General features: G+C 37.8%; 1 protein-coding gene across 7 annotated transcripts in view; it reads left to right on the top strand.

Annotated features, from left to right (window-relative positions):
* kiaa1217 (KIAA1217 ortholog) overlaps positions 1–21626 on the top strand; it is an 81247-nt gene extending 59621 nt beyond the window's left edge. For 3 of the 7 annotated variants that reach the window (XM_073848294.1, XM_073848296.1, XM_073848297.1), the window contains 16 exons: positions 1869–2653; positions 3303–3404; positions 3525–3565; positions 4099–4265; positions 5391–5566; positions 7040–7176; positions 8922–9069; positions 9161–9593; positions 10057–10267; positions 11859–12106; positions 12447–12590; positions 14166–14282; positions 15250–15324; positions 17078–18793; positions 19251–19376; positions 19932–21626. In XM_073848294.1, coding sequence (XP_073704395.1) covers positions 1869–2653; positions 3303–3404; positions 3525–3565; positions 4099–4265; positions 5391–5566; positions 7040–7176; positions 8922–9069; positions 9161–9593; positions 10057–10267; positions 11859–12106; positions 12447–12590; positions 14166–14282; positions 15250–15324; positions 17078–18793; positions 19251–19376; positions 19932–20465 — 5160 coding nt within the window. In that variant the 3' untranslated portion in view covers positions 20466–21626. The remainder of the gene's footprint in view (positions 1–1868; positions 2654–3302; positions 3405–3524; positions 3566–4098; positions 4266–5390; positions 5567–7039; positions 7177–8921; positions 9070–9160; positions 9594–10056; positions 10268–11858; positions 12107–12446; positions 12591–14165; positions 14283–15249; positions 15325–17077; positions 18794–19250; positions 19377–19931) is intronic. The other 4 variants (XM_073848298.1, XM_073848295.1, XM_073848299.1 and 1 more) reach the window with 4 other exon arrangements.
* The last annotated feature ends 4299 nt before the right edge of the window (positions 21627–25925 follow it).

Genomic DNA, 25925 nt, shown 5'->3' with positions numbered 1-25925 from the left:
TTATTATTGCACGCTTAAGCATGACCACTGTACAAAGACAGGTCTGGGCAGGGCTAATATTGTCTGTGCTTTTGCACTGGTTTCATCTTTTGTTCATATCTGTGCACTTGTCTAAACATAAATCATATCAACACAGTCATACGATACAATGTTTGTTTTTAGTTTCCTGCTTTGAAAACTTCTATGTGAAGATTAATCGTTTTCGTGACAAATATGAAATAAAAAGCTTCTTTTCATTAAATTCAAAGCTCCTTTTCATATCCATTGAGTTTCTTTGAGACTTGTTTACCAGCAGTTTTCAACTGTTGGGATGGCATTCTGAATAACACGGTCACAGACAGCCAAAGAAAACAAAAAACAATGCACTCTAACTAATAAAATGAAACTAACCATATAATGATGAAAAAATACGCAAGTTAAAGCAAAATACATACGCTTATCAGCTTTTAAAAGAGAAAAATAGTTTCTATACATTTTGTTACTGGCACCAAAAGTTGTGTGAACAGGTAAACTTTCCAAAAACAGTAGCAATATGTTGGCTGAAATATCAAGAGGCAGTTTGTTGGCAAAGAACATTAGTATGACTGGTTTCATTTATCAACAGAGAAAAGCAGGTTGCCACTTGATTTTGCAAATCCAATAATTAGTTCACTTCCAGAATTAAAATTTCCTGACAATTTACTCACCCCTATGTCATCCTAAATATTCATGTCTTTCTTTCTTCAGTCGAAAAGAAATGAAGGTTTTTGAGGAAAACATTCCAGGAGAGGACTTCCAAGAGAGCCAACAGATTGAAGGTCATTGAAGGTGCAAATTGCAGTTTTAATGCAGCTTCAAAGGGCTCTACATGATCCCAGAAAAGGAATAAAGGTCTTGTCTAGCGTCATTTTCTAAAAAAAGAGTAAAAACGTATATACTTTTTTACATGCGAAGCAGAGTGGTTGTGGTTAAAAATGACAAAAAAAAATTGTTTTAGTAGAAAATGACCGATTGATTCTTTAGCTGGGGTTGTGTAGAGACCTTTGAAGCTACATTGAAACTGCAATTTGGACCTTCAACCCATTGGTCACCATTGAAATTCTGGAATATTTTCCTCAAAATCCATAATTTCTTTTTAGACTGAAGAAAGAAAGACATCTTGGATGACATGGGGGTGAGTAAATTATTAATAATAATAATAATAATTCATTACATTTATATAGCGCTTTTCTAGACACTCAAAGCGCTTACAGTGTCAGGGGTATCTCCTCATCAACCACCAGTGTGCAGCATCCACCTGGATGATGCGACGGCAGCCATAGTGCGCCAGAACGCCCACCACACACCAGCTTACTGGTAGACAGGAGACAGAGTGATGAAGCCAATGGGAATATGGGGATGATTCAGAGGCCATGATGGTCAGAGGGCAATGGGCAAATTTGGCCAGGATGCCGAGGTCACACCTCTACTCTTTTCGAAAGACATCCTGGGATTTTTAATGACCACAGAGAGTCAGGACCTCAGTTTAACGTCTCATCCGAAGGACGGTGCTTTTTGGCAGTATAGTGTCCCCATCACTATACTGGGGTGCTAGGACCCACACAGACCACAGGGTAAGCACCCCCTGTTGGCCTCACTAGCACCTCTTCCAGCAGCAACCTAGTTTTCCCAGGAGGTCTCCCATCCAGGTACTGACCAGGCTCAACCCTGCTTAGCTTCAGTGGGCGACCAAGCTTGGGCTACAGGGTGATATGGCTGCCGGTGTTAGGAATGTTTTATTGTGGAAGTGAACTAATCCTTTAATAACTACTATTTTACACTTGTTCTTTCTCACAGCGAAGTTTACACAACCCCCAAAAACTCTGATGTGCTTTTCTGGTTATCCCTAGATCACAAGAGAGAGGCTCTACAGCGGCAGGCAGCAGCCGGGAGGCCAAAGTCCAGTGCACACTCTGCCTCACAGTCCCATACATTCAGTCCAGGGCTCCATGTCTCCTCCTACACCTCGCTCCATGCCCTCATCTCCTTCCAGGGTCCCCTTCAGCCACTCTGCTATGCCCGGTGGCGCCACCTTACCCAGGGACCGTCTGTCCAGTGCACCCCCAAGTCGCTCTATCACACCCTGCTCCAGTGCCATCCTTGAGCGACGGGATGTGAAACCGGATGAGGATTTGAGCAGCAAGAGTGTTCCTTTGTATTCAGAAGCGTACGGTTCGCCTGAGGCCAGGCTCAGTGTCGCCTCATCGCAAGGCAGCCATACCGGAGATGCCCCGGATGGTGCGGCAGCGTACATCCAGCACCGCTCCTCCATCAAGTCTGTTGGCCCATACGCAGGTGGCCAGGATCTGCAGCACTCCCTCTACAGACAGAAATCTCGCAAGTACAGCGAGAGTCAGCTGGCCTCCCATAATACACCGCCTGCTTCCCCTCACAGGGTCAATGAGGTCAGAATGATTGACATGCTCCCAGGCCAGAACTCCCACATGCCCTCACAGGGTGTGGCGGCAGAAAGAGCATCACCTGTGCGAAGATCTATTCGCAAGGACAGTAATGGAGCTGCGGAGGTGGTTACCAGGGTGAGAGGCAATGTGGCCTCCCCTGTTTTCGCCGACCTTCCGCCTGGTCACGGAGAGAGGCCGTTCCAAGGACACGGGGCAGCCGGAGATCCCCAGAGGTGGGACTTTTAAATTCCCTGCAGCTTATCGTGTTGTGTAACCCTGGACCACAAAACCAATTTTAAATAGCACAGGTACATTTGTAGCAATAGCCAAAAATACATTGTATGATATGAAATTATAGATTTTTCTTAGGATATTAAGTAAAGATCAAGTTCCAAATTCATACATCAATGGAAAGTATAAATGTCAATTTAAAAAAAAATGACCCTTATGACTGGTTTTGTGGTCCAGGATCACAAATGTGAAACTTGGTGCTCATGTGTATATTCAATTATTTTCTGTGATACTAAAACCAGAACAGGGATACAGTGATAATACTTCCCTTTCTTTTTCTTCTGATAGCTGATGAAGAAAAAAAAAAAGAATAAGAGTTGTGTGGTGAAGTAAATAATGCGTAATTAAAAAAAAGGGCAAGAGTTCCTCTGAGCAAAGCCCAATATTCATATATATAAATATACTGTCATGCCTTAAATATCAAAGTTCATCACAGTTTTGCCCTCAGGAACAGAGAAAGGCAATATAATTTGCTGGTTCCTCCTTTGGCATTGTTTATGTTTAATACTCCTTAGATCCACAGTTCAATAGAATGTGAATTTATAGAATTATCTCTTTATTGAAGTGAGTCATGTGACCTGTGCTTTGCAGTGAAAGAATAAAGGCAATGGAGCAGCAGATAGCCAGTCTCACTGGACTTGTTGAACACGCTCTTATGAAAGGACCGAATACAAGTGGCAAAGAGACTTCCAGGTATGTTTACGGAAACATTTATAGCATAAATCTAATTTGTGTCAGTATAATGTGAAGATAAAAACAGTATAATAAAAACGCATGAACAATGATTCTAAGACTTTTTGTCTTTCTCTATAGTGATAAAACAGTAAAGATGGGGTCTCCGGCACAGAATGGTGGTCAGTAAATGTTCAATTACTGATTATAATGATGCTTCATCATTCATTGGTGCTCCTTTGAATCATGTATCTAAATTTAATTTTAATTTAACCATATTTGTGATCATCGACCACAAAACCAGTCATAAGTAGCACGGGTATATTTGTAGCACTAGCCAATAATACATTGTATGGGTCAAAATGATTGATTTTTCTTTTATGCCTAAAATCATTAGAATATTAAGTAAAGATCATGTTCCAAGATATTTCCTACTGTAAATGTATTAAGACGTCATTTTTGATTAGTAATAAGCATTGCTAAGAACTTAATTTTCTTAATATTTAGATTTATTGCACCCTCAAATTTTTTTCAAATAGTTGTATCTCGGCCAAATATTATCCAACCCCAAATTATACATCAGTGGAAAGCACATTTATTCAGTAATCTCAGTTTTAAAAAAATTACCCTTATGACTGGTTTTGTGGTCCAGGGTCACATTTGTGTTGTTACCAAAGCATTAACTATATAAATTGGTGTTGGTGTTTTTGTCCAGGTGTTTGTACTGTAATACCATCTAAAGACCCAGGTGTGCAGACAGACAGTATTTCAGCACAGGTTCAGCCTCCTGTCAGAGACCCTGCTATATGCTCAATTCTCTCCACCTTCAGGAGAAATGTCTCTGACCTCAGACTGCAGCTCCACCAACTCAAACTGATGCAGGTACACATGAAATTCAAATGTCCAGGGCATTTTAAATGCTTGGACTTAAATATTACAATGTTTTATAATAATATAGATATAGTTCTGTCAGTCAAATAAAAAAAGGATTTTGCAGTAGTTTGGAGGGATTCCGGAGTAAAGCAACTATTTTTACATATTTCAACTTGTATATAATACAATACTGTTCTAAGTATGTTCTAAGTAATGATGTAGTAATATACAGTTGAGGTCAAAAGTTTACATCCCCCTTTCAGAATCGGCAAAATGTTAATTATTTTACCAAAATAAGAGGGATCATACAAAATGCATGTTATTGTTTATTTAGTACTGACCTGAATAAGATATTTCACATAAAAGATGTTAACATAGAGTCCACAAGAGAAAATAATAGCTGGATTTATAAAAATGTCCCCATTCAAAGGTTTACATCCCCTTGATTCTTAATACTGTATTGTTTCCTGAATGATCCACAGCTGTTTCTTTAATTAGTGATAGTTGTTCACAAGTTCCTTGTTTGCCCTGAATAGTTAAACTGCCTGCTGTTTTTCAGAAAAATCCTTCAGGCCCCACAAATTCTTTGGTTTTCCAGCTTTTTTGTATTTGAGCCCTTTACAACAATGACTGTATGATTTTGAGATCCATCTTTTCAAACTGAAGACAACTGAGGGACTCATATGCAACTACAACAGAAGGTTCAAATGCTCACTGATGCTCTCAAAGGAAAAACGATGCATTAAGAGCCGGGGGGGTGAAAACATTTGAACAGAATGGAAATGTGAACATTTTTCTTATTTTGCCTAAATATAATATTTTTTTATTTAGTACTGCCCTTCAGAGGCTACAGAAGATAGTTACATGTTTCCCAGAAGACAAAATAAGTTAAATTTACCCTGATTTTACATTTTCTCTTGTGGACTAAACATTGTTTATGTGAAATATCTTAATCAGGTCAGTACTAAACAAACAATAACATGCATTTTGTATGATCCCTCTTATTTTGGTCAAATAATTAACATTCTGCAGGTTCTGAAAGGGGGGTGTAAATTTTATACCTCAACTGTAATATACACATGGTTTATAATACACAGTAGGTCAGAAAACAAGTGTGTTGCTTTGCATATACAGCTGCAAAACCAGGATGCCATGAGGCAGATGCTGCGACAGGCAGAACAGGAAATCTCAGAGCATGTTTCAGACACTGTGCTGCATTTCGAGGACCCTGTTCATAGACAACGAGTCCAGGTGGAAGAAGAAAGACACAGATATCTGGGCATGGAGGAGAGGCTTCTCGTGCAGCTCGGGTAAGACAATAGAGCAGCATTATTTTTATGTGACTACTGATCCTGGCAAGACCTTGACACTAATTACCCATGCAGAATTCATTATGGACTGGTCATCTGTAGAATGTAAGAGACAGCTGTAGACGAAACGAACAAATGCTGTGATCTAGAGGGGGAAATCAGTGCAATAAGCTTCTGCAAGCGAGCCAGATTTGATGCTGATTAACTGCTCACGTCTAATCAAAGCTGAATTCTCCCTGATCCCCCTTCATAATTAATTATAATTTCATGTCTCCAGTCAATGCTAAATGCACACTTTAATAAACAAAGATCAGTGTGGGTTTTTAATAGATGTGAACAGAGGGGATTGTAACATCGTTAGTGCTGTACTGAGTATTTTGCTAAAACCCATTTGTTGTAAAGCTTGATTAAGTAAAACTAGTCATACCTTCATTGGGTGGAGGCGTGTGTGATCGCATGAAACAAAACAGTGAATAATCCACTGTCCCAACCTGTCTCGGGAGAATAAGGCTTGTGAAATGTTCTGCGTGTTTCCTGTCACGACGAATAGGTGCTATCCTGAAGTGGAAAAATAAGTTTGAAAACAAAATAATGTATTAATAAATACAATATTTGTACGTAAATAATACTAAAATTACACTGCATTAAACATACAAAGCCTTTTATTCCGTTGACCAACCAATATTAGTTCATACAAATAATAACAAGCAAGAAATGTTGCTGCTGGCTTAAGTTAGATTGTGCTATGGTGAGAAAGATAACCAAAAGCAGGACTTGAGATTGTGCATGGGAAAACCCCTAAGACACCCCTCAGGTAAATTACACAAAACACAAACCATTTCCCACAGGGATGGTGTTAAACTATGATCTCAGAGCATGTGTACTGGCTTGCAGATTCCTGCATGGCTGGCCCTGCTAAAGGCTTTATATGCAGGTAAAACTCTGACCAGCTTCAACAATTCACACTTCGTAAACATCGCAAGAGGAATGAAGTCAGAAAATCTGAGAAGGACGTAGGTTATGATGTTCCTCTAAAAGTATTTGGCTGAGGGCAGACTTTGGTTGCCAAATTTGCTTACACGGCTAAACTTCTCTGTATGTGAACTGTCAGTCAACAAACAAGACTAAATCACGCTAAACAGGTTTCAGGCATTAGCAGTCAAGACTCACAGTCAAGACTTGCTTATTATATAGTATTAAGTGTCGATAAATGCTGGATTAAATGCAATTGAAATATATATAAACAGTGGCGTCAAAATGTCTGAGACTACATTGGAAATGTGGGAATTTTTTTTTTATTTAAACCAGGAAATGAACAATGTTTTGAGCACACATTCTCAAATCATTGTGGGTAACTTGATCATCGGGTTTTACACAAAATTGTTCAGTACATGCATCTTGAGCAAAAAAGCAAAAATACATTATAGTGACAGTTGTGCTGATAAATGACACTTCCTTGTCACAATGTCACAGGGAGCTGGAGAACTATGTGGAGATGCTCAAGAAAGAATCCGCCTCTGCCATGAGCAATCGACCAGTCACGCTAAAGGATGTGGAGGAAGGGGCGGTCAACTTACGGCAAGTAGGAGAAGCTTTGGCCACACTCAAAGGTGATTGCATTTGTCTTTTGTTTCCCTGTGGACTTATATAATCATTTCTTACTTATTATACACTACTGTTTAAAAGTTTAGGGTAAATAAGATTTTTGTTACTTTGTTTTTGAAAGACATTAATACTTTTATTTAGTAAGGATGCCTTAAATTGATTAAAAGTGACACTAAAAACATGTATAGTTTAAAAAATTATGCCACAAATGCTATAAATCAAATGTATTTAATCAAGTAATTTATTTATATTTTGCAATTCTGACTTTTTTCTTGCAGTTTCAAGTTAATGTCTTGAAATTCTGAGTTTATATGTTACAATTCTGACTTTTTTCTCGCAATTCCGAGTTTATATCTCACAGTTCCCAGTTTATATCTCGCAATTCATACTTTTTTCTCACAATTTCGGGGTTATATCTTGGAATTCTGAGTTTAAATCTCGCAAATGACTTTTTCTCACAATTTCGAGTTTATATCTTGCAATTCAGACTTTTTTTCTCAGAATTCTGAATTTATATTTTATATTTTATATTCCGCAATTCCGAGTTAATATCTCACAACTCTCACTTTTTTAAATCTCAATTCCGAGTTTATATATTGCAATTCTCACTTTTTTCTCGCAATTCCGAGTTTATATCTTGCAATTCATACTTTTTTCTCACAATTCAGTTTATATCTCGCAATTCCGAGTTTATATCTGACTTTTTTCTCACAATTCCGAGTTTATATCTTGCAATTCATACTTTTTTTCTCGCAATTCCAAGTTTATATCTTCCAATTCCGAGTTTATATCTTGCAATTCATACTTTTTTTCTCGCAATTCCAAGTTTATATCTTCCAATTCCGAGTATATATCTTGCAATTCATACTTTTTTTCTCGCAATTCCAAGTTTATATCTTCCAATTCCGAGTTCATCTTGCAATTCTGACTTTTTTTCTTACAATTATGAGTTTATATCTCGTGATATGAAGCAGCAAATCAGAATATTAGGATGATTTCTGAAGGATCATGTGACTGGGGTAATGATGCTAAAAAGTCAGCTTTGAAATCAGAGAAATAAATTACATTTTAAAATGTATTCAGACTTGGAATAGTAAAAAAATTTAAAAATTGTACTTTTTTCTTGTACTTAGGATCAAATAAATGCAGGCTTGGTAAGCAGAAGAAACTTCCTTAAAAACATTAAAATCTTACTGTTCAAAAATATTTGACTGGTAGTGTATTTTTCAATTGTATTGCAGACCTGTTGTTGCTATAACCTTTTCCGAATATTTACATGCTTTTCCTCTCTTTCTTCATTTTGTTCTTAACAACTCTCACTCACTGTGGTGGAGTAGTTATGAAATATTGTTCTTGTAAATACGCAGCATTTCAGCAATAAATATGCATTACAGCTAAGTGCGACAGTTACTGTTTTCTGCAATGGTCAAACCTAGAGATATGAACTTGGATGGTAATTAAATTACCACATGACCTTGGTGTTTGTCAAAAAAACTTTTTTTTCACAGTACATAATTCGACCAGGGATTTTTATGTGGGTGGTGGGAGAAAACACTGACATTCTGGATTCGGACAGCAATAAATTTACAGACAAACCCCTGTAAATGTTGAAAATAGCTTATGTCGTCATAAGAAACAATTACTGTCCAAATAGGGCTTTCTTTCTAGATTTCTTTCAAAAATATCAGGCCCCAAACTTTCAAATGGCAGTGTAGATCGTTACGTATAATAACGAATTGTATCTTTTCAGGAGATTTCCCGGCCCTTCAGATGAAAATGCGTGCAGTGTTGAGGGTGGAGGTGGAGGCGGTGCGCTTCCTTAAGGAGGAGCCTCACAAAATGGACAGCATGCTGAAGAGAGTCAAAGCTTTGACTGACACTCTCAGTGGACTGAGAAGGTAAAACTCATGTATCATTTGAAATATTAAATTCCTTTAGAGCTTTGGTGTTGTGTGGCGGGTTCATTGTTAAGGTTTCTGTTTGTTGTAGATATGCCTCTGAAAGCCACAACCATACTTCTGACCCAGTCCAAGTGAAGGCGTTACCAGCTGATTCGCTTTCCTTTGTGGAAGAGTACAGATCTCCAAAACCTGTTCGCGAGTCCCCCACCCCACAACCAAGATCACCTGCCAAAGTCAGCTACTCAGAGCCTGTGCCCTCTTCTCCTGTCAGTGTGCACCGCATTCAGACGGCTCCCAGCAGTACACACCACCCCAGTCCCCCACTCACACCCACCCATGGCAGAGACTCCCCCACTGTGGCGAAGGTCAGTCCCAGGAGCAGAGAAAACAGCCCTGCCCTGCAAAAGAGAGCAGCTCCGCAGGGCCAGGAATCTGTGCCAGCAACCCCTGCCATCAATACGACTGGATCCTTCTCACCAGAGGAGATCTCTGTCAACACAAGCAGGCCCATGCCTGAAGAGGTGTGGTTCAACTGTGATCACTTTTGATTGATTAAGATTCTGGGATTGGCACCAACACAAGAATGTCTTATTTCTATAACTCTGTATTTATCTGTACCAAAAAAAGTTATTTATTGGCAGTGATGGTTCCATGAAGAACTTTTAACATCTACAAAACCTTTCCATTGCACAAAAGATTTGTTATTGTAGAAAAAGATTCTTTAGATTATTAAAATGTTCTTTACATTACAAAAAAGCTCACTTTTAAATATTGTAGCTTTCTGTGAGTTAGCATCATGAATTAAAGTGACTAACCTGAAAATGAGGGAAGTCTACATTGGGAACTTTTTCACAATTAGGCGAAATTCACAATAAGAATGACTCCGTTTCGTCCACAAAATTTCACAGAGCAATGGTAAATGTGACTGTTACTTTACCCAGTATAATTTCCAACAAACTGTAACTTTTGTTGGGTTCTCCACAGGTTCCAAAACGGGCAGTAGAGGGCAAAGTTCACTCTACTGGACCAGATCCGGAAAAGGAAATGAACAGGATCCTTCAGCAGACCCAGGCCAGCCTTATGAAGGCCATACCTGACCTGGAAGTGAGCAACCAGGTGGACAGCGCCCCCTTCCAACCACCCAGCATTTTGCCAGATGAGGTGGACTTTCCACTTCCTGTGTCTCCGCTCCCTGGTATGACTATCCACTCATATGAAAATGCTTTTGAACACATTTAATGAAATTTGAAACTTCTGCAAAAATAGCAGCTTTTATGTGTTTTGATTAGATCATTTTGTGTGTAGTTTTCCTGTCAAAATAATAGCTCTACATTTAAAATTTTAAACTGTTATGAATATTAGTGTTGTAACTTTACTGTTGTTCTGTAAAATAAATGTATTATTATAGATTTTTTATTGTAAAACACTACAAGTCAAAAGTTTTTGGACAGTAAGATTTGTAATGTTTTTTTTAATGATCTTAAGATTTTTAAGTCTCTTCTGCTCACCAAGCCTGCATTTATTTGGTCCAAAGTACAGCAAAAACAGTACAATTTTGAAATATTTTTATTATTTAAAATAACTGTTTTCTATTTGAATAGATTTTAAAATGTAATTTGTTTCTGTGATTTCAAAGCTGATTTTTTTGCATCATTACTCCAGCCACATGATCCTTCAGAAATCATTCTAATATTCTGATTTACTGCTCAAAAAATATGTAATATTATTATTATGTTGAAAACAGCCGAGTAGAATTTTTCTTTTTCTTTTTTTTGATGAAAAGAAACAGCATTTATCTAAAATAGAAATCTTTTCAAACATTATAAATGTCTTTACCATCATTTTTGATCAATTTAGAGAATAATTGCTAAATAAAAGTATTCATTTCTATCATTTCTTTCCCAAAAAAACAATTGTACTGACTCCAAGTTTTTGAATGGTATAGTGTATATAATATTACAAAAGCTTTTTATTTCAGATAAATCCTGATCTTTGGATCGTTCTATTCATCAAAGAATCCTGAAAAAAAATGTTTATTGATTATCAAATCAGCATATTAGCATGATTTCTGAAGGATCATGAAGACTAGAGTAATGACGCTGAAGACTAGAGTAATGATGCTGAAAATTGATCTCTGATCACAGGAATAAATTACATTTTAAAATATATTGAAATAGAAAAGCAGTTATTTTAAATAGTAAAAATATTTCACAATATTACAGCTTTTGCTGTATTTTGGATCAAATAAATGCAGACTTGGTAAGCAGTAGAGACTTCTTTAAAATTATCTTACTGCCAAAAACGTGTAGTGTAGAATAGTGTAATATATTTCTTAATTGATTCATTTAATTTTTATAATGCGGTATTATTATATAGTGACATTGAATGGGTTTTCAAAAACAATGAATGTGGCACACACAAAAAATCAGTGCTTGCAAAAATTAGCAATTATTAATTCATAAATATTTTAAAGTTTTGGGAAGTCATACTACCTTTTACAACCTGAACTAACCTTGCCTTGTCATAAAATGTCAAATGATATGAGATTTTATGATGCCCTTGACACACAGTAATGACTGGCTGCAGGGTTCTTTCTATAATTTCCTGTTTTGTTTTTTTTGTTTTTTTCTGAATGTTGGTTGGACATATTATGTTTTGTCTTTTAAGCTGACAACAGCTTTGTTTATATATTTTAATCACCTAGATTAGCTGGTTCAGATGTGTTTGATTACAGTTGGATCAAACCCTCAGGATTATTAAGGCACTTTTTATCTTACTTCAAACAGAAGCCGCACCACAGGATGGACCCAAAGCAGATAAACCAGTCCAGACCAGTTTGGAGAGGCCACAGAAGCCGGCCATAGAGAAACCCCACAGGGCCAGTGTTGACGGAGTACAGCCCAACCCCGAAACGGCCAGCAAATCGCCTCCCCCTCCCCCTCCACGCAGATTCTACCCCTCTGGAACCGGACTCACCACTGGACGCTCAGGAGAGGTGATCTACAAACCCCGGAAAGAGTCCACAAGTGCACAGGTGCGTGAGTCGTGCTTTTTCAGCTTCCTGAAAAATTACGATCACACCATTATTTATGTGACTCAGCCTTGCTGAGCCGCATTCCCAGACAACATAACAATTGTCATTATTATTATTTAAAAACAACACAACACATCTATCATACAGTGTACCTACTACGTGTAGAAATTTCAATGTGCGGTGTTTTGCCTGGGTGTGCCTTTCGCTACATTACGCGTCCTTGTTTTTGTGAATAATAATGACGGAAAGTCACGGTAGAGATTCCAGCTGCTTTTGTTGATTTGAAAGACATAATGGAGGGTGAGGGTCAGTCACACTTGACTGGTTGTTTTGGCTATAGGAGGGTGGAGAGGAGGCCCCGCAGCCCAAACCCCTGCGTGTGCCCCCAGAGGTCAAGCCCAAGCCCCGCACCCCTCCTCCTGTCAACACCTCCACCTTACAAGATGAAGAGGATGAAGGAGATAAGATCATGGCTGAACTACAGGTGAGCAAACCACAAACGTCCTCACAGGAGCCACTCAAACAAAGACATGAACGCACACTTATTCTTTAACAAACACACATATAGAGGAAAACCAAACACACAGGAAGTCTGAGACATGTCAGAGGTGTTAAGGGACAAATATGGAGCCCATACAAACATCAAACGGTCACACCAGTGTCAACATTTACACAAAGGCATTAAAATGAGGGCACTATGGCTCTCTCAGAAGTTTGACTTGTGCTGCCCTCTATTGTTGAGAATGGGTAGGATTTACTATGAATCTGTGTCATCACGAATCCGATTTTATTTTTATTAGAAATAAAAGTAATAAATCAAAGGCATAATGTGGCCTCAAAGTATTTGTAAATGTCACGGTAAAAAATGTATTAATGTCATTGTATTGGCTAACAAAATACTAAAGGAAACCAAGTCTATTTATTTTTATAGAAAAATAGAAATGACAGGTGCTTAATCAGAAAGAAACATAATTAAATAAAATGCTCGGAGAGAAATATAATCAGAGAGATAAAATCTATTAGAATGTATACAATAAACTTCTCAGTTACAGCTGAGGTCAAAAGTTTACACCCCCCTTTCGGAATCTGCAAAATGTTAATTATTTTACCAAAATAAGGCCGATCACACAAAATGCATGCTGTTGTTTATTAAGTACTGACCTGAATAAGATATTTTACATAAAATAGGTTTACATATAGCCCACAAGAGAAAATAATAGCTGAATTTATAAAAATTAACCTGTTCAAAAGTTTACACCCCCTTAATTCTTAATATTGTGTTGTTCCCTGAATGATCCACAGCTGTTTTTTTCCCTTGTTTGTCCTGAACAGTTAAACTGCCTGCTGTTCTTAAATAAAATAAAATTCTTTGGTTTTTCAACATTTTTGTATATTTGAACCTTTTCCAACGACTGTATGATTTTGAGACCCATCTTTTCACACTGAGGACAACTGAAGGACTCATATGCAACTATTACAGAAGGGTTAAACGCTCACTGATTCTCCAGAAAAGCCAGGGGGTGAAAACTTTTGAACAGAATGGAGATGTGTACATTTTTCTTATTTTGCCTAAATATCGTATTTTTTTTATTATTTGGTACTGCCCTTCAGAGGCTACAGAAATAGTTACATGTTTCCCAAAAGATAAAATAAGTTACATTTACCCTGATCTTTAAACTGGAGCATCAGTGAGCGACTGAACCTTCTATAAAAGTTACATGTGAGTCCCTCAGTTTTCCTCAGTGTAAAAAGATGGATCTCAAAATCATACAGTCATTGTTGGAAAAATGCTGGAAAACCAAAGAATTTGTGGGACCTGAATGATTTTTCTGAAGAACATCAGATTCTGCAAGGTGTATGTAAACTTTTGACCCCACCTGTATATTTGTTTATATATATTTGCTTTTAAGTGTGTAAAAATCTTAACAATAATATTGTATATGGCTGGATCAAGGTGTTCAGTTCTGTTTGACACCTCAAAACTGCACAACCACAGAACGGAAAGTTCGCCTATACACAGTCACAGCACCTAACACCCATACCCTTACCCCTTCCTCAGGTGTTTCAGAAGTGCACTATTAAAGATTTACAGCCCAGATATGTTGTTGATCTCACAACCCGTGAGCCCTCAGACAGTGAGATGGAGCCAGGGTTTTCCCTATCTTACCACACAAAGGTAACGGACGTGATGTGTGCTAACGCCCCATCGCAGTTTAACAATAGTGCTCACATGAGCAGTCATGTCCTATAACCTCCCGCTCTACTGTCACTAATACGCAACACCCGTACTGATGTACTGACATACTGATGCACGTCAACGCCTGACCGTAGCCTCTCATCAAGAGTGGGCGTAATATGTTTGAATGTGTCTAACACTGGTCTGTCACTCACACTCTCCTGCTGAATGCTAATAGATACGGCTGTATAAGATAGAGTGAGTCAGAGTGACTGGAGCGTTGGAAAGGCCATTCAGCACTCTTGACTTCTGACCTTTTCCTTTTTTAGCATTGAGAGTTCACTTTGAAAAAGGGCCAGAATGTCCACCATAAAGATATATGAAGATATATTTTTACTGCTTTGTAAATGTAACTAAAATATGTATGTAGATACAAAACATTCTGTATATTTTTGTTTTAAAAATGTAAAAATATTTGTTTTCATTAAATATTTAAAAAAAGTGATGTTTTTGGGCTCTACAAACATATAAGGGATATATCATATTTTCATCTTTATTAATGTTTTAATGTGCAATATATGTATGTATTTGTATGTTTAACTTTGGTTCTTATAATCGTTTTTGTCCTAAAGACCAACAGTGTCAGGGTTTTCAAAACAGGAATAATATTTCTTTATTCAGGATTATTGAGTGTTTGTCATGTCTATCACCATCAAACATCTTTGCATGGAAAATGCTAAATGCTAAAGTTTCATCACTCCCTCAAGCATTTCTAATCACCATAAATACATTATTTTAAAGCAATGCTTGACAACATACAGCGGTCCTTGGTAAACTAAGGATGAAAGCTAAACTGAACTCTAGATGGCGCCATTGATCTCTTTGTTTCTCTCTGCATTTAAGAATGTAAATGAAGGATTGTCACAGTGTAATGCAATGTCTCTGTGCTAACAAACTGTCCTAGCAGACCACCTCTCACCTGTCTGAAGAAGGAACACTATCTGAAAGTAGGGAAGGTAGTGCAACACCTGGTTCACCTGGGGTAAGTATCATTTGTTTTACTGTTTACATTAGTTTTATGTGTGATTTTAATGGAGTAGTTCACTTCCAGAATAGAAAGAAATTCCTGATCATTTACTCACCCTCGTGTCATCCAAGATGTTCATGTCTTTATTTCTTTCTTCAGTTGAAAAGACTCATCTTGTTCATCTTACACTAGCGACTTCATAGCAATTACGTTGTCACGTTGGAAAGGTTGAATAAGGTATAGGGTAGGGTAAAAAACTCCATCTCATTTTCTCATTTTCAAAATTGTCCGACACCATTGTTTTACCTTTTTTGGGATGGATGTTTGACTGTCTTTGCGCGTTCACTTTATAAACACTTCAGCCTACATCACGTCCCATGTGACCTTTCCAACGTGATTACATAATGCGTGAAGTCAAGTTAGTGCAGGACAAGCATTATAAGCATTATATAAATGTTTATTTTTTTAGAAAATTACCAATATTTTCGCTAGACAAGACCCTTATTCCTTAGCTGAGATCATGTAAAGCCCTTAGAAATTGCAATTTGGACCTTCAACCTGTTAGTTCCCATTAAAGTCCACTTACGTGGAGAATAATCATAGAAAGTTTTCCTCAAATACCTTAATTTCTTTTCGACTGAGAAAATGAACATCTTGGATGAAATGGGGGTGAGTAAATGATAAGAAATTTTTTATTCTGTAAGAGAACTAATCCTTTAAAGGGATAGTTCACCCAAAAATGAAAATTTGATGTTTATCTGCTTAGCCCCAATGCATCCAAGATGTAGATCACTTTGTTTCCTCAGAAAAACACAAACGAAGATTTTTAATGAAAACCGGTGTTGTCTGCCAGCCTTATCATGGATCTGGATGGGCACCAAACCTCTAAAAGTAAACAAAAACATGCACAAATCCAAATTACACCCTGCGGCTCGTGACGATACATTGATGTCCTAAGACACGAAACGATCGGTTTTTGTGAGAAACTTAACAGTATTTATATCATTTTTTACCGTTGATAAACAGCCACGTCCATCTCTCCTGAGCACGAGTTTGGCATCAGTCACATCACATGTGCACGCGCTCTGTCGTAGAATACGCAAACGCCGGAAGCGATCTGTCGCATGAATACGACACTCATTGTTTCCACAGAGCACAGAGATTGTGGGTATAGCGGCTATTCAAAATGGTAATTACTTGCGCGTATCCTGATTGTTTAAACCGATTTAAAGCTAAAAGATTACGTTTGCTTGCACAAACTCATCCGGGACTTTTCACTGATTTCCCCTTACGGCGTTTGCGTATTCTACACCAGAAGCGCGTTCACATGTGACGTGACTGATGCCAAACTCGTGCTCATGACAGATGGACGTGGCTGTGTATCAAAGGTAAAAAATTATATAAATACTGTTCAGTTTCTCACAAAAACCGATCGTTTCGTGTCTTAGGACATCAATGTATCATCACTAGCCGCAAGGTGGAATTTGGATTTGTCTGTGCATGTTTTTGTTTACTTTTAAAGGTTTGGTGCCCATCCACGTCCATTGATAAGGCTGGCAGACTGCACCGGTTTTCATTAAAATTCTTCGTTTGTGTTTTTCTGAGGAAACAAAGTGACCTACATCTTGGATGCATTGGGGGTAAGCAGATAAACATCAAATTTTCATTTTTGGGTGAACTATCCCTTTAAGAGCATGTATTCACATTGTATTCACTTTGACTTTAGTATGTTGTTTGAAGTCCAAAGAATTCTTGATTTCTTTGTCAGGTCATGTATTATATCACTGGAACATCAAAAACATCAAGGGAGAGCACCTCTAGGCCAGATGACCTAAAGGAACCCAAGCAGGCAACTTTTTCTCCTTCAAAGGTTGCACCTGAGAATCATTCTGACCTTTCCCAGCAGCAAAAATTGTTATCAAATGACTTATCTATAATTTCACTCCAGTCAACCCAATCAGTCAAGGAGATCCAAAGCAAGCCAAATAATACTCATGAGGTACCATCTAGAACATTTAACTCTTTAAAGAACAGCACTGAAGCTAGAAAAGGAACATCGCTCATTAATCCCAAAGAGCTCAAGACTGAATTAGTGCTGAAGTCCCTAAAGCAGGTGGTTCCTACACCTTTTGAGAAAGTTTCACCTGTTGAGGAGAAGTTAGAGCAGCAGATACTGCATACACCCTCTGAGCAAGTCACACCTGTTCTAGATAAGTCAATAAAGCATGGACATCGGACAACCACTGTTAAAGTTACACTTGTTAGCAAGACTCCACAAAGCGCTGAACTTTTTCAGCCTAACACTGATGCCTCATTTACAACACAACCGAATGACCACGAGAATGAGCAGGATATAACAAAAACAAATTCTGAAGATCAATGCAGATACACTGAGGAGGCCAGTCTAAGTCCAGACCTCCCAGAAGAAGGTCCTCCTCCACCAAATAACATTGCCTTCAGAATCACTAAAACAAAGGTACAAGCTCTGTCAACTGGAGAGTACCAACAGCTGGTAAACAGTAAAGGCACAGATGTCCAGACAGTTAAAGTGGGCTCAGAACCCAACTTTTCTGCCCCCGAGGACCCTGGATATGACAAGAAACCGGTTATCATCATTTTTGATGAGCCTATGGATATCCATCAGGCCTACAAGCGGTTGTCCACAATCTTTGAGTGTGAAGAAGAGCTGGAGAGGGTGCTGTCGGAGGAGAGGATAGATGAGGAGAACGAGGAGGAAGTGGAAGCCAACTCAAAGAGTCAAGTCGGTCAGATAACACCTAGAAATAATCTAGATCAGTGCAGAACTGAGAACAGGGTAAACAATCAGAGAAGTAGTAGTGTTGCAGTGCCTCTACAACAGCAGAGTTCCTTCGAGAGTTCTGCTCTTACCGTTGAGGAAGGAGACAAGTTGGATTCTCCTAAAGATGCGAAAAAGAAATTCAAGTTTAAGTTCCCCAAGAAGCAGCTTGCAGCTATTGGTCAGGCCCTTCGTGCGGGCAAAAAAATGGGCAAAAAGACACTGCAGGTAGTTGTTTATGAGGATGAAGAGGAACCAGATGGAACCTTGACTGAGCTCAAAGAAGCTAAAAGGTTTGAGATCAAGTCCCACACAGATTCTGATTCTACCACCCCTAGGTCTTCATCGCACAACCAGACCACCACTTCACAGAGCACCAAAGACAGAACTGAGGAACTCCGTAAGACGACTTACCAAACATTAGACAGCCTTGAGCAGACCATTAAGCAGTTAGAAAGCACCATCAGCGATATTGGGCCTACATTGGTTTCGGAAGTCTCCCGCAAAGAGGAATTGAAAGCAAAGAGAATTACCACCGATGCCGAACCCGAGGAGGGCAGTCCCACAAAAAAGCCAGCACCTCTAAAGCCCAAACCCCACAAGTCATCTCTGCAAAAGAGATCCAAAACACAGTCTCGGTCCTCCTCAAGCACATCCAGTTCCTCCAGTTCCTCCAGCAGTAAACAGGTCTTTCTCAACTCCTTTGCACCCTTCTGCTGGTGGCTTGGGTTTGCTTTAAAAGCCTGACTTTCTAACCAATCAACTTTGAATGTTTCATAGGTGCCTTCGGGTGAACTTACTTGGGTATGCTCTTCTTTGAGGGCTCTGTGTGATTTCGGTGGACATGATTATGGACTTGGTGTTCTTCTTTTTCAAACCACTCTGTCTACTTTCACTGTTCAGACTTTTAGTGAGGTTGAACCCACAAGCCGTTTCTCTGTCTGAGCACCTCGCTCTGATCTATTTTGGGATTAATAAAGTGCATGTACTTTGGTTGGGAAATGGTTCTGCATGCTGCCTGTATTTTCTCTCCCCAATCATGTCTACAAATGAGAAATCTTTAAAAGCTCTGTCCTCATTCTGTCGTGAACTTGTCAATCACCTCAATCCATCACTGACGTTGTTTCCTTATTGATCTTTTCAGAACTCTGGTGACTCTCCAGCTTCGAGTCAGATTTCCTCACCCAAGTCTCGGCAGCAGCCAGCAGGGAGTGTGGAAAAACCCGGGAAACCTCAAAAGCTCCAGGACTCCCAGAGGCAATTCCGTCAGGTAGTTTTACTGTAGGGCAGTGAAGACACAGATGAGAAATATCTGAGTAATTTTATTGTGGACAAACATGGATCCAATATGATGATCTCTCTTCCCCTACAATTCATCAAAACCAACTCCTTGTGCATGTTTATCATTTACACAGACACTTTCAAGCTAAGATACTTTTTACCAACCCTTGCGCTCCAACGTTAGCATGATGCTCCAGTTGACAGTCAATCATAGAATCAGACACTAGGAACGTAGAGTGTTGGTTGGGGAGTGATGGTTTATATTTCCATTTCTTTGGATTATGAAGACATTTTGAAGACTTCTGACCACTTTGGTCTGGTGCCCAAATTCCTTCTTTTATTCCTTCTTTTCTCTCCTTATTGCTTAATGTGTGAATAAACTGAGAGAAAAGAGCGAACCAAACTTATGCCTTTTGTTACAAGAGTAATATTTTTGTTGGTGTTGTACTGTAGAATATTTTTATGGAATATAGAGCTCTATATTTTCACGTATGTGTTATCACCCTAGTTGACTTTCCATGTCTTCCGACATCTTTGTTCGCAGGCTAACGGGAGTGCTATGAAAGCTGGTGGGAATAGTAAACATGCTTTCCTTGCTTTGCCCGCTTCTAAGATCCCAGCTTTTATACCTAGCTCATGGAAACATAGCTCAACCCGTGCTCCTCGTTCAAATGAGTCTAGACTTACTAACCAAACCTCTTCCTCTTGTTCTAAGTCCTCTATCCCATGTCTCAGCCTGAGCTGGCCCAGCTGTAGACCCGTCTCACCTTCAAAATCTCCTGAGCCCTCTCAGCAGCCTGAAGGTCAAAACCTAACCCTTCCTCCACAGACTCAAAATGGCCAGTCCTGCTCCCATTCCTACTCATCTTCATCCTCCCCTAGCTCATACTCTTCCTCCTCCTTCTCCTCTGTTTCTCCAACTTCTACTTCCTCTTCCTCATCCCCTTCTTCTCCTACTGCCATGGGCCGGGGAGGTAGAGCTGTACACATGCCCTGCTTCAGCAGCCGCAGGTCTCTGAAGGCCAGCAGTGGCCAAGCCGCTATCACAGCAGCATCCTTTACTGGGAACATGGCATGAGCTGTCCATTTTTCTCTTTTGCTCATTCTGTTTGCACTTGTTCTGGTGGTATTTAAGGTGTAACAAATACTGATTTAGTTATGCCGTGTATTTGGGGTGGTGTTATTGTCTTCTTATTGCACTTCCACTAAAATCCATAAGTATTTCAGAGTCTAGAGCCGCATATGGTGCTTCTGAAAAATGGATTTTGTTTTGGTATATGTGAGGGATTAAACTTGACAGTGTTGGCTTTATATTTTATAGAAGTGCATTTGTTTACTTACATGAACTATATTAAATATACACTGCTATTGTAGAGAAAGGAAATATTATATTTTAGCGTATTTTGTTTTAAATTAGCCATATATAGTGGGGTCCAAAAGTCTGAGAGTGCAATGTGGTAGTTGCGGTACTGTCTATGCAGGGTCAGAAAGCTCTCGGATTTCATCAAAAATATCTTACTTTGTGTTCCGAAGATGAACAAAGGTTTTACGGGTTTGGAGCAACATGAGGGTCAGTAATTAATGCCAGAATATTCTTTAATTTTGGGTGAACTGTCCCTTTAAATATTAAAGATGCAAAATAACAGCAGTTTAACCAGATGTCTCAGACTTTTGGAGCCCGCTGTATATCTATCCGAAATGGTTTAACAGGTTTGTGGTGGTTGATTTGACAGTTTGACCAGGATTTAACCAAATTTAATCTGAATTGTTGTTCTTTGGCCTCCAATGCACTGCCAGTTTTAACAATATGCAGTTTGTAGTGTTTTGACATAAAACCAAAGTTTGTTTTTCATTTAATAACTCCAAACTAAAGTGTATATATACAGTAGTGTGAGTGGATGATGTGCAACCATCATAGTGGTTCTGTAGCCTAGCTTTGTGTTACTTTATTCTTGTAGCCTACTCCTTCAAATAGCTCATGTCAATTGCCAAACAACATAGTGATTTACATCATTAAATATTATTCTCAAAAATATTGGCTATGAAAATAGTTTTAAATTGCCAAATTTTACTCTATGCATGCTTTTGAGATATTTAACCATGGATAATGCAAAGATAAATGCTGTAAATATTCCCTCTGATTTTGTAATACTGTATAAATTGTACAAAAAATGTTTGGAAAAAAAATGCTTGCCAGAGATGTTTATCAAATAAAGGGCTTCCAGTGTATTGTCATTTATTTATTTGTGTTTTTGTTTTTAATGCTGTGCATGTGAATGTGTGAAATGTCTGACAAATACAACTGAAGTCAAAAGTTTACATGCACCTCCTGGCAGAATCTGCAAAATGTTAATTATTTTACCAAAATTAGAGGGATCATACAAAATGCATGTTATTTTTTATTTAGTACTGACCTGAAAAAGATATTTTACGTAAAATATGTTTACATATAGTCCACAAGAGAAAATAATAGTTGCATTAATAAAAATGACCCTGTTCAAAAGTTTACATTTGATTCTTAATACTGTGTTGTTGCCTGAATGATCCACAGCTTTTTAGTGATAATTGTTCATGAGTCCTTTATTTGTCCTGAACAGTTAAACTGCCTTTCTTTAGAAAAGTCCTTCAAATCCCACAGATTCTTTGGTTTTTCAGCATTTTTTGTGTGTTTAAACCCTTTCCAACAATGTATGATTTTGAGATCCATCTTTTCACACTGAGGACAACTGAGGGACTCATATGCAACTATTACAGAAGGTTCAAAGCTCACTGATGCTTCAGTAGGAAAAATGAATGCATTAGAAGCCACACTGAAGATCAAGGAAATTTCATTTATTTTATCTTCTGATGAACATGTAATATCTTCTGTAGCATTTGAAAAGCAGTAATACATGAAAAAAAAAGATACTTAGGCAAAATAAGAAAAAAGTACACAACCACAAAGCCAAAATGCTGAAAAACCAAACTCAAGATCATTTAGGTAACAACACACTATTAAGAATCAAGTGTGTGTAAACTTTTGAACATGGATATTTTTATAAATTCAACAAAAATTCTTTTTTTTTTTTTTTTTTGTGGACTAAATGTAAATGTATTTTATGTAAAATATATTCAGGTCAGTACTAAATAAAAAATAACATGCATTTGTATGATGCCTCTTATTTTGGTAAAATAATTAACATTTTGCAGTTTCTGCAAGGTGCTTGTAACCTTTTGACTACAACTGTATATACTTTAAAACAAGGATGCAGAACAGAATTCAAAGCAAATGTGATAACATCACACGTGTCTCTATAGCAAACATAAACTAGTTAACCTGTTTCAAGGCCTGATAAAACAATTTAAAAACTGATGACAGCACATTTTCATCACTTCAATATTCAACTGCAGAGGGCAGCACTGACTTGCAGGACTTTTCATTTAAGAGACATGTTGTAGTCATCGGAAGTTCGATTGGAACCTCAGTATTTTTTAAAAAAAAAAAGTATTGTTGATTTCATATTTTGCCTTTTTTATGGCAGAGCTTAACTTTGTGGTAGAAAAAAATATATTGACCCAGTAAAGCTCAACAGCTGATAACATTTTCAGCACTTGCAGTAATAAAAACGTATTTTTTTTTCTTTCATATGCCTTACTATGATATTGTTTGGCCGTGATGCTCACAGAGTTACCCAGAGTAGCCCATTACTATTCCAGACCTTTAAGTAACAATTTAAGAAAGGCTATATTGAGATATCAGATAAACTGAAGTGGGGATCTTAAACAAAAGTCTTTAAAAATGGGTTTCAAAAGCCATTTTAGAACTGTGCCTATGCCCCTTAGCAGTCATTTCATTATATGAGACACGAAAGCAATTAATACCTGATTGATGTAAGAGTCATATCTATTATGTGGACAGCAGAACTCCTCCGAGACAAATGATTGGCACGTCTATTAATTTGGACTTCTCCTCCGCGCTTAGATATGCATTACTTTTAACGCCAAGTTCAATTCCGTCTTAAAGAATTAATTTAGCTTACCTGGTGAGACACATGGTGCAGTCCATCATCAGCTGAGAACGCCAGTTTTATCGTTGCCATTCACATACTAAGCACGATGAGATTCAAAGGGCATTTCTTATAGTGTTTTCACAACACTTTTAACTTTAACATAAACGTAAAAAAAATCCACTGAACCGAACGAAACTCGCATGTTTTGCTGATAATTGCTGCCGAAAATGGTCAATTATTTATTGCCAAGTTTTGGGCTGTACTAATCGATCGGACCGGGAAAAACATTTGAAGTACTGGAGACTGCCAAAAGTAGAGTGCAAAAAACTGAGGAACAAAATATGTTTGTCGTTGACCAGAATTTCCAAGGCAAGAATCTTGACAACATCCGTGTTTGTTCTTATAATTTCCAGTCAGGTAAAGTAAGGTTAGGTGAAATATTAGGCTAATATCTTAATTAATATTACTGCTCGTAACATTATCGTTACCACCTATTAACTATAGTTTGTCAAAATATTGCACCCTTTCCCGCTTACTAAATCCTTGTCTATATGATTCCGCAGCTTACACTCGTTTTTTTCCGTGGTTTAGACAGCAACAATTAGCAGAACATCGTCTTGTTGTTTACATAGGAGTTTCGCCAATATGCCCGCGCATCCGGGTAACTGACCAAATCGTGAGGTAAGAGCAAACCATCTAAAACAACTGCAGTAAACGGTAAAACTGTTTGCACTACCAACCAATGTGTTCATAATTAAGATAATACATTAAAATAATATAGTAAGACACCAATTTCTAGGGCTGGGTAAAAAATATCGATTCTCCGATTTTAATCGATCTTCAGTTTAACGCAACGATATCGATTCGGGAAATCCCCGAATCGATACGTAATGAGCGTGCTTCACGTAAGAGGTTCTGAATATTCACCTCTCGTCCTGAAGGTGTCACCATCAGCTGCTTTTTTTGCAGAAAATCTGGTGATCGAAAATGATTAGGCTGTAGTTAAGAACTGTTTTATGGACAGTTAGAATGTTTTGTATACGCAGACAAGGGCTTTATGATGGGCCCGTTTTGAACGTTTTGAATTTAGAAAAATGTTTTATTTCTTAAACATGTTTGAAGTTCTTAATAGATTTCACTGTTGCACATTTAGTCTTTTTATTTTTTTACAGTAATGTGCATTTTGCAGTTTGTTTACATGGTGTACAATGGATGCACATATTTATGACTTCTTGTTACAGTGTTCATTTAAAATAAAAGTTGTTTAAAATAAACAACTGTGTGCACCCTATTAATAATGTAGATGTGTATTTCAGTAATAAACTTGAGTAGGAGAGTTTCAGTTACCAGCATTTATATCAAAATATGGATCCCATGTCTGCAAAACTAACATTTTAAATGAAATATTGATAGCTAATCGATATCGAATCGAAATCGAAACGAAACCATAAAAATAAGAATCGAATCGCCGAATTGGTCACAATACCCAGCCCTACCAATTTCCAATATCAAGCAGTAAAACAAGCTATTTTGTACAGCTAAAAATAGCTGGATGCAGATGAGACTAGGGGTGTGCGGTACTGCAAATTTTGGTATCGATCCGATACCAAGTAAATACAGGGCCAATATCGCCGATATTGATACCGATACTTTTTCCTTTTTTAAAAACATAAACTTAAATGACCAATTACACATTGTGAATCAATAATAACTGTTGATATGACAAAATATTATATTATATTGTATTTATTTGACCATCTAGCACCCTCTATTCAAATTATATTCTTTATAAAACAAATCTTTTACTCTATTTACTTACTGCTTGTTTTCTTAACAAAAAAAAAAATTCACCTTATTCTTTGCCTTTCTAAAAGGAGTTTGCAAGCAGAGGACTCTAGAATATGAAAGCAATGCATATAGTTTTATGTTAAGCATTTACCTCCCATAGAGTTATAAACATAAACTTAACATGACTTAATGCATTAAAAAGATTAATAATAAAAGGCCAAACTCAGTATACTGATGATGCTAATGATGTGCAGGCAAGCAGCCCAGCATATGAACACAAAGTGCATGCATGTTAAGTGTTTTCCTCTGATAGAAAACCATTTATACAGAAAACGCTTAACGTGGCTTAATGGTTAAAGACAGTGATACTGAATAAAAAGGCCAAATCCGAGAAATGCAATGGATCTGGCTTCCAGTCTCATCTGCTTCCAGCAAATTTAGCAGTACAAAACAGGTCGTTTTGCTGATATTGAAAACAGGTGTTTCTTGCCATATTATTTTAATGTATTGTCTTATTTATAAACACACAGGGTGGATAGCACAAACATTTAAAAAGTTTACTTCTGCATTGAAAAATAATGTGGATAAGTTGGTGGTGTTGCCACAGATGCAAATTTGTACTATTCCATATCTCGCTTTAACCAAAAGTATCCGCTTACGGTTGGAGTCACGTGATGGCATAACAACAAAACAGCCTATCAGGGGAGCAGCAGCAATGTTTGCGTACGAGATGTGAAAACAGCGGCATATACACAGGTATA

Source organism: Garra rufa, chromosome 10 (assembly GCF_049309525.1).
Source record: "Garra rufa chromosome 10, GarRuf1.0, whole genome shotgun sequence".
NCBI classification, from domain to species: Eukaryota; Metazoa; Chordata; class Actinopteri; order Cypriniformes; family Cyprinidae; genus Garra; species Garra rufa.
The sequence above is the reverse complement of the archived record's forward strand: the minus strand, read 5'-3'. Positions and strand labels throughout refer to the sequence as shown.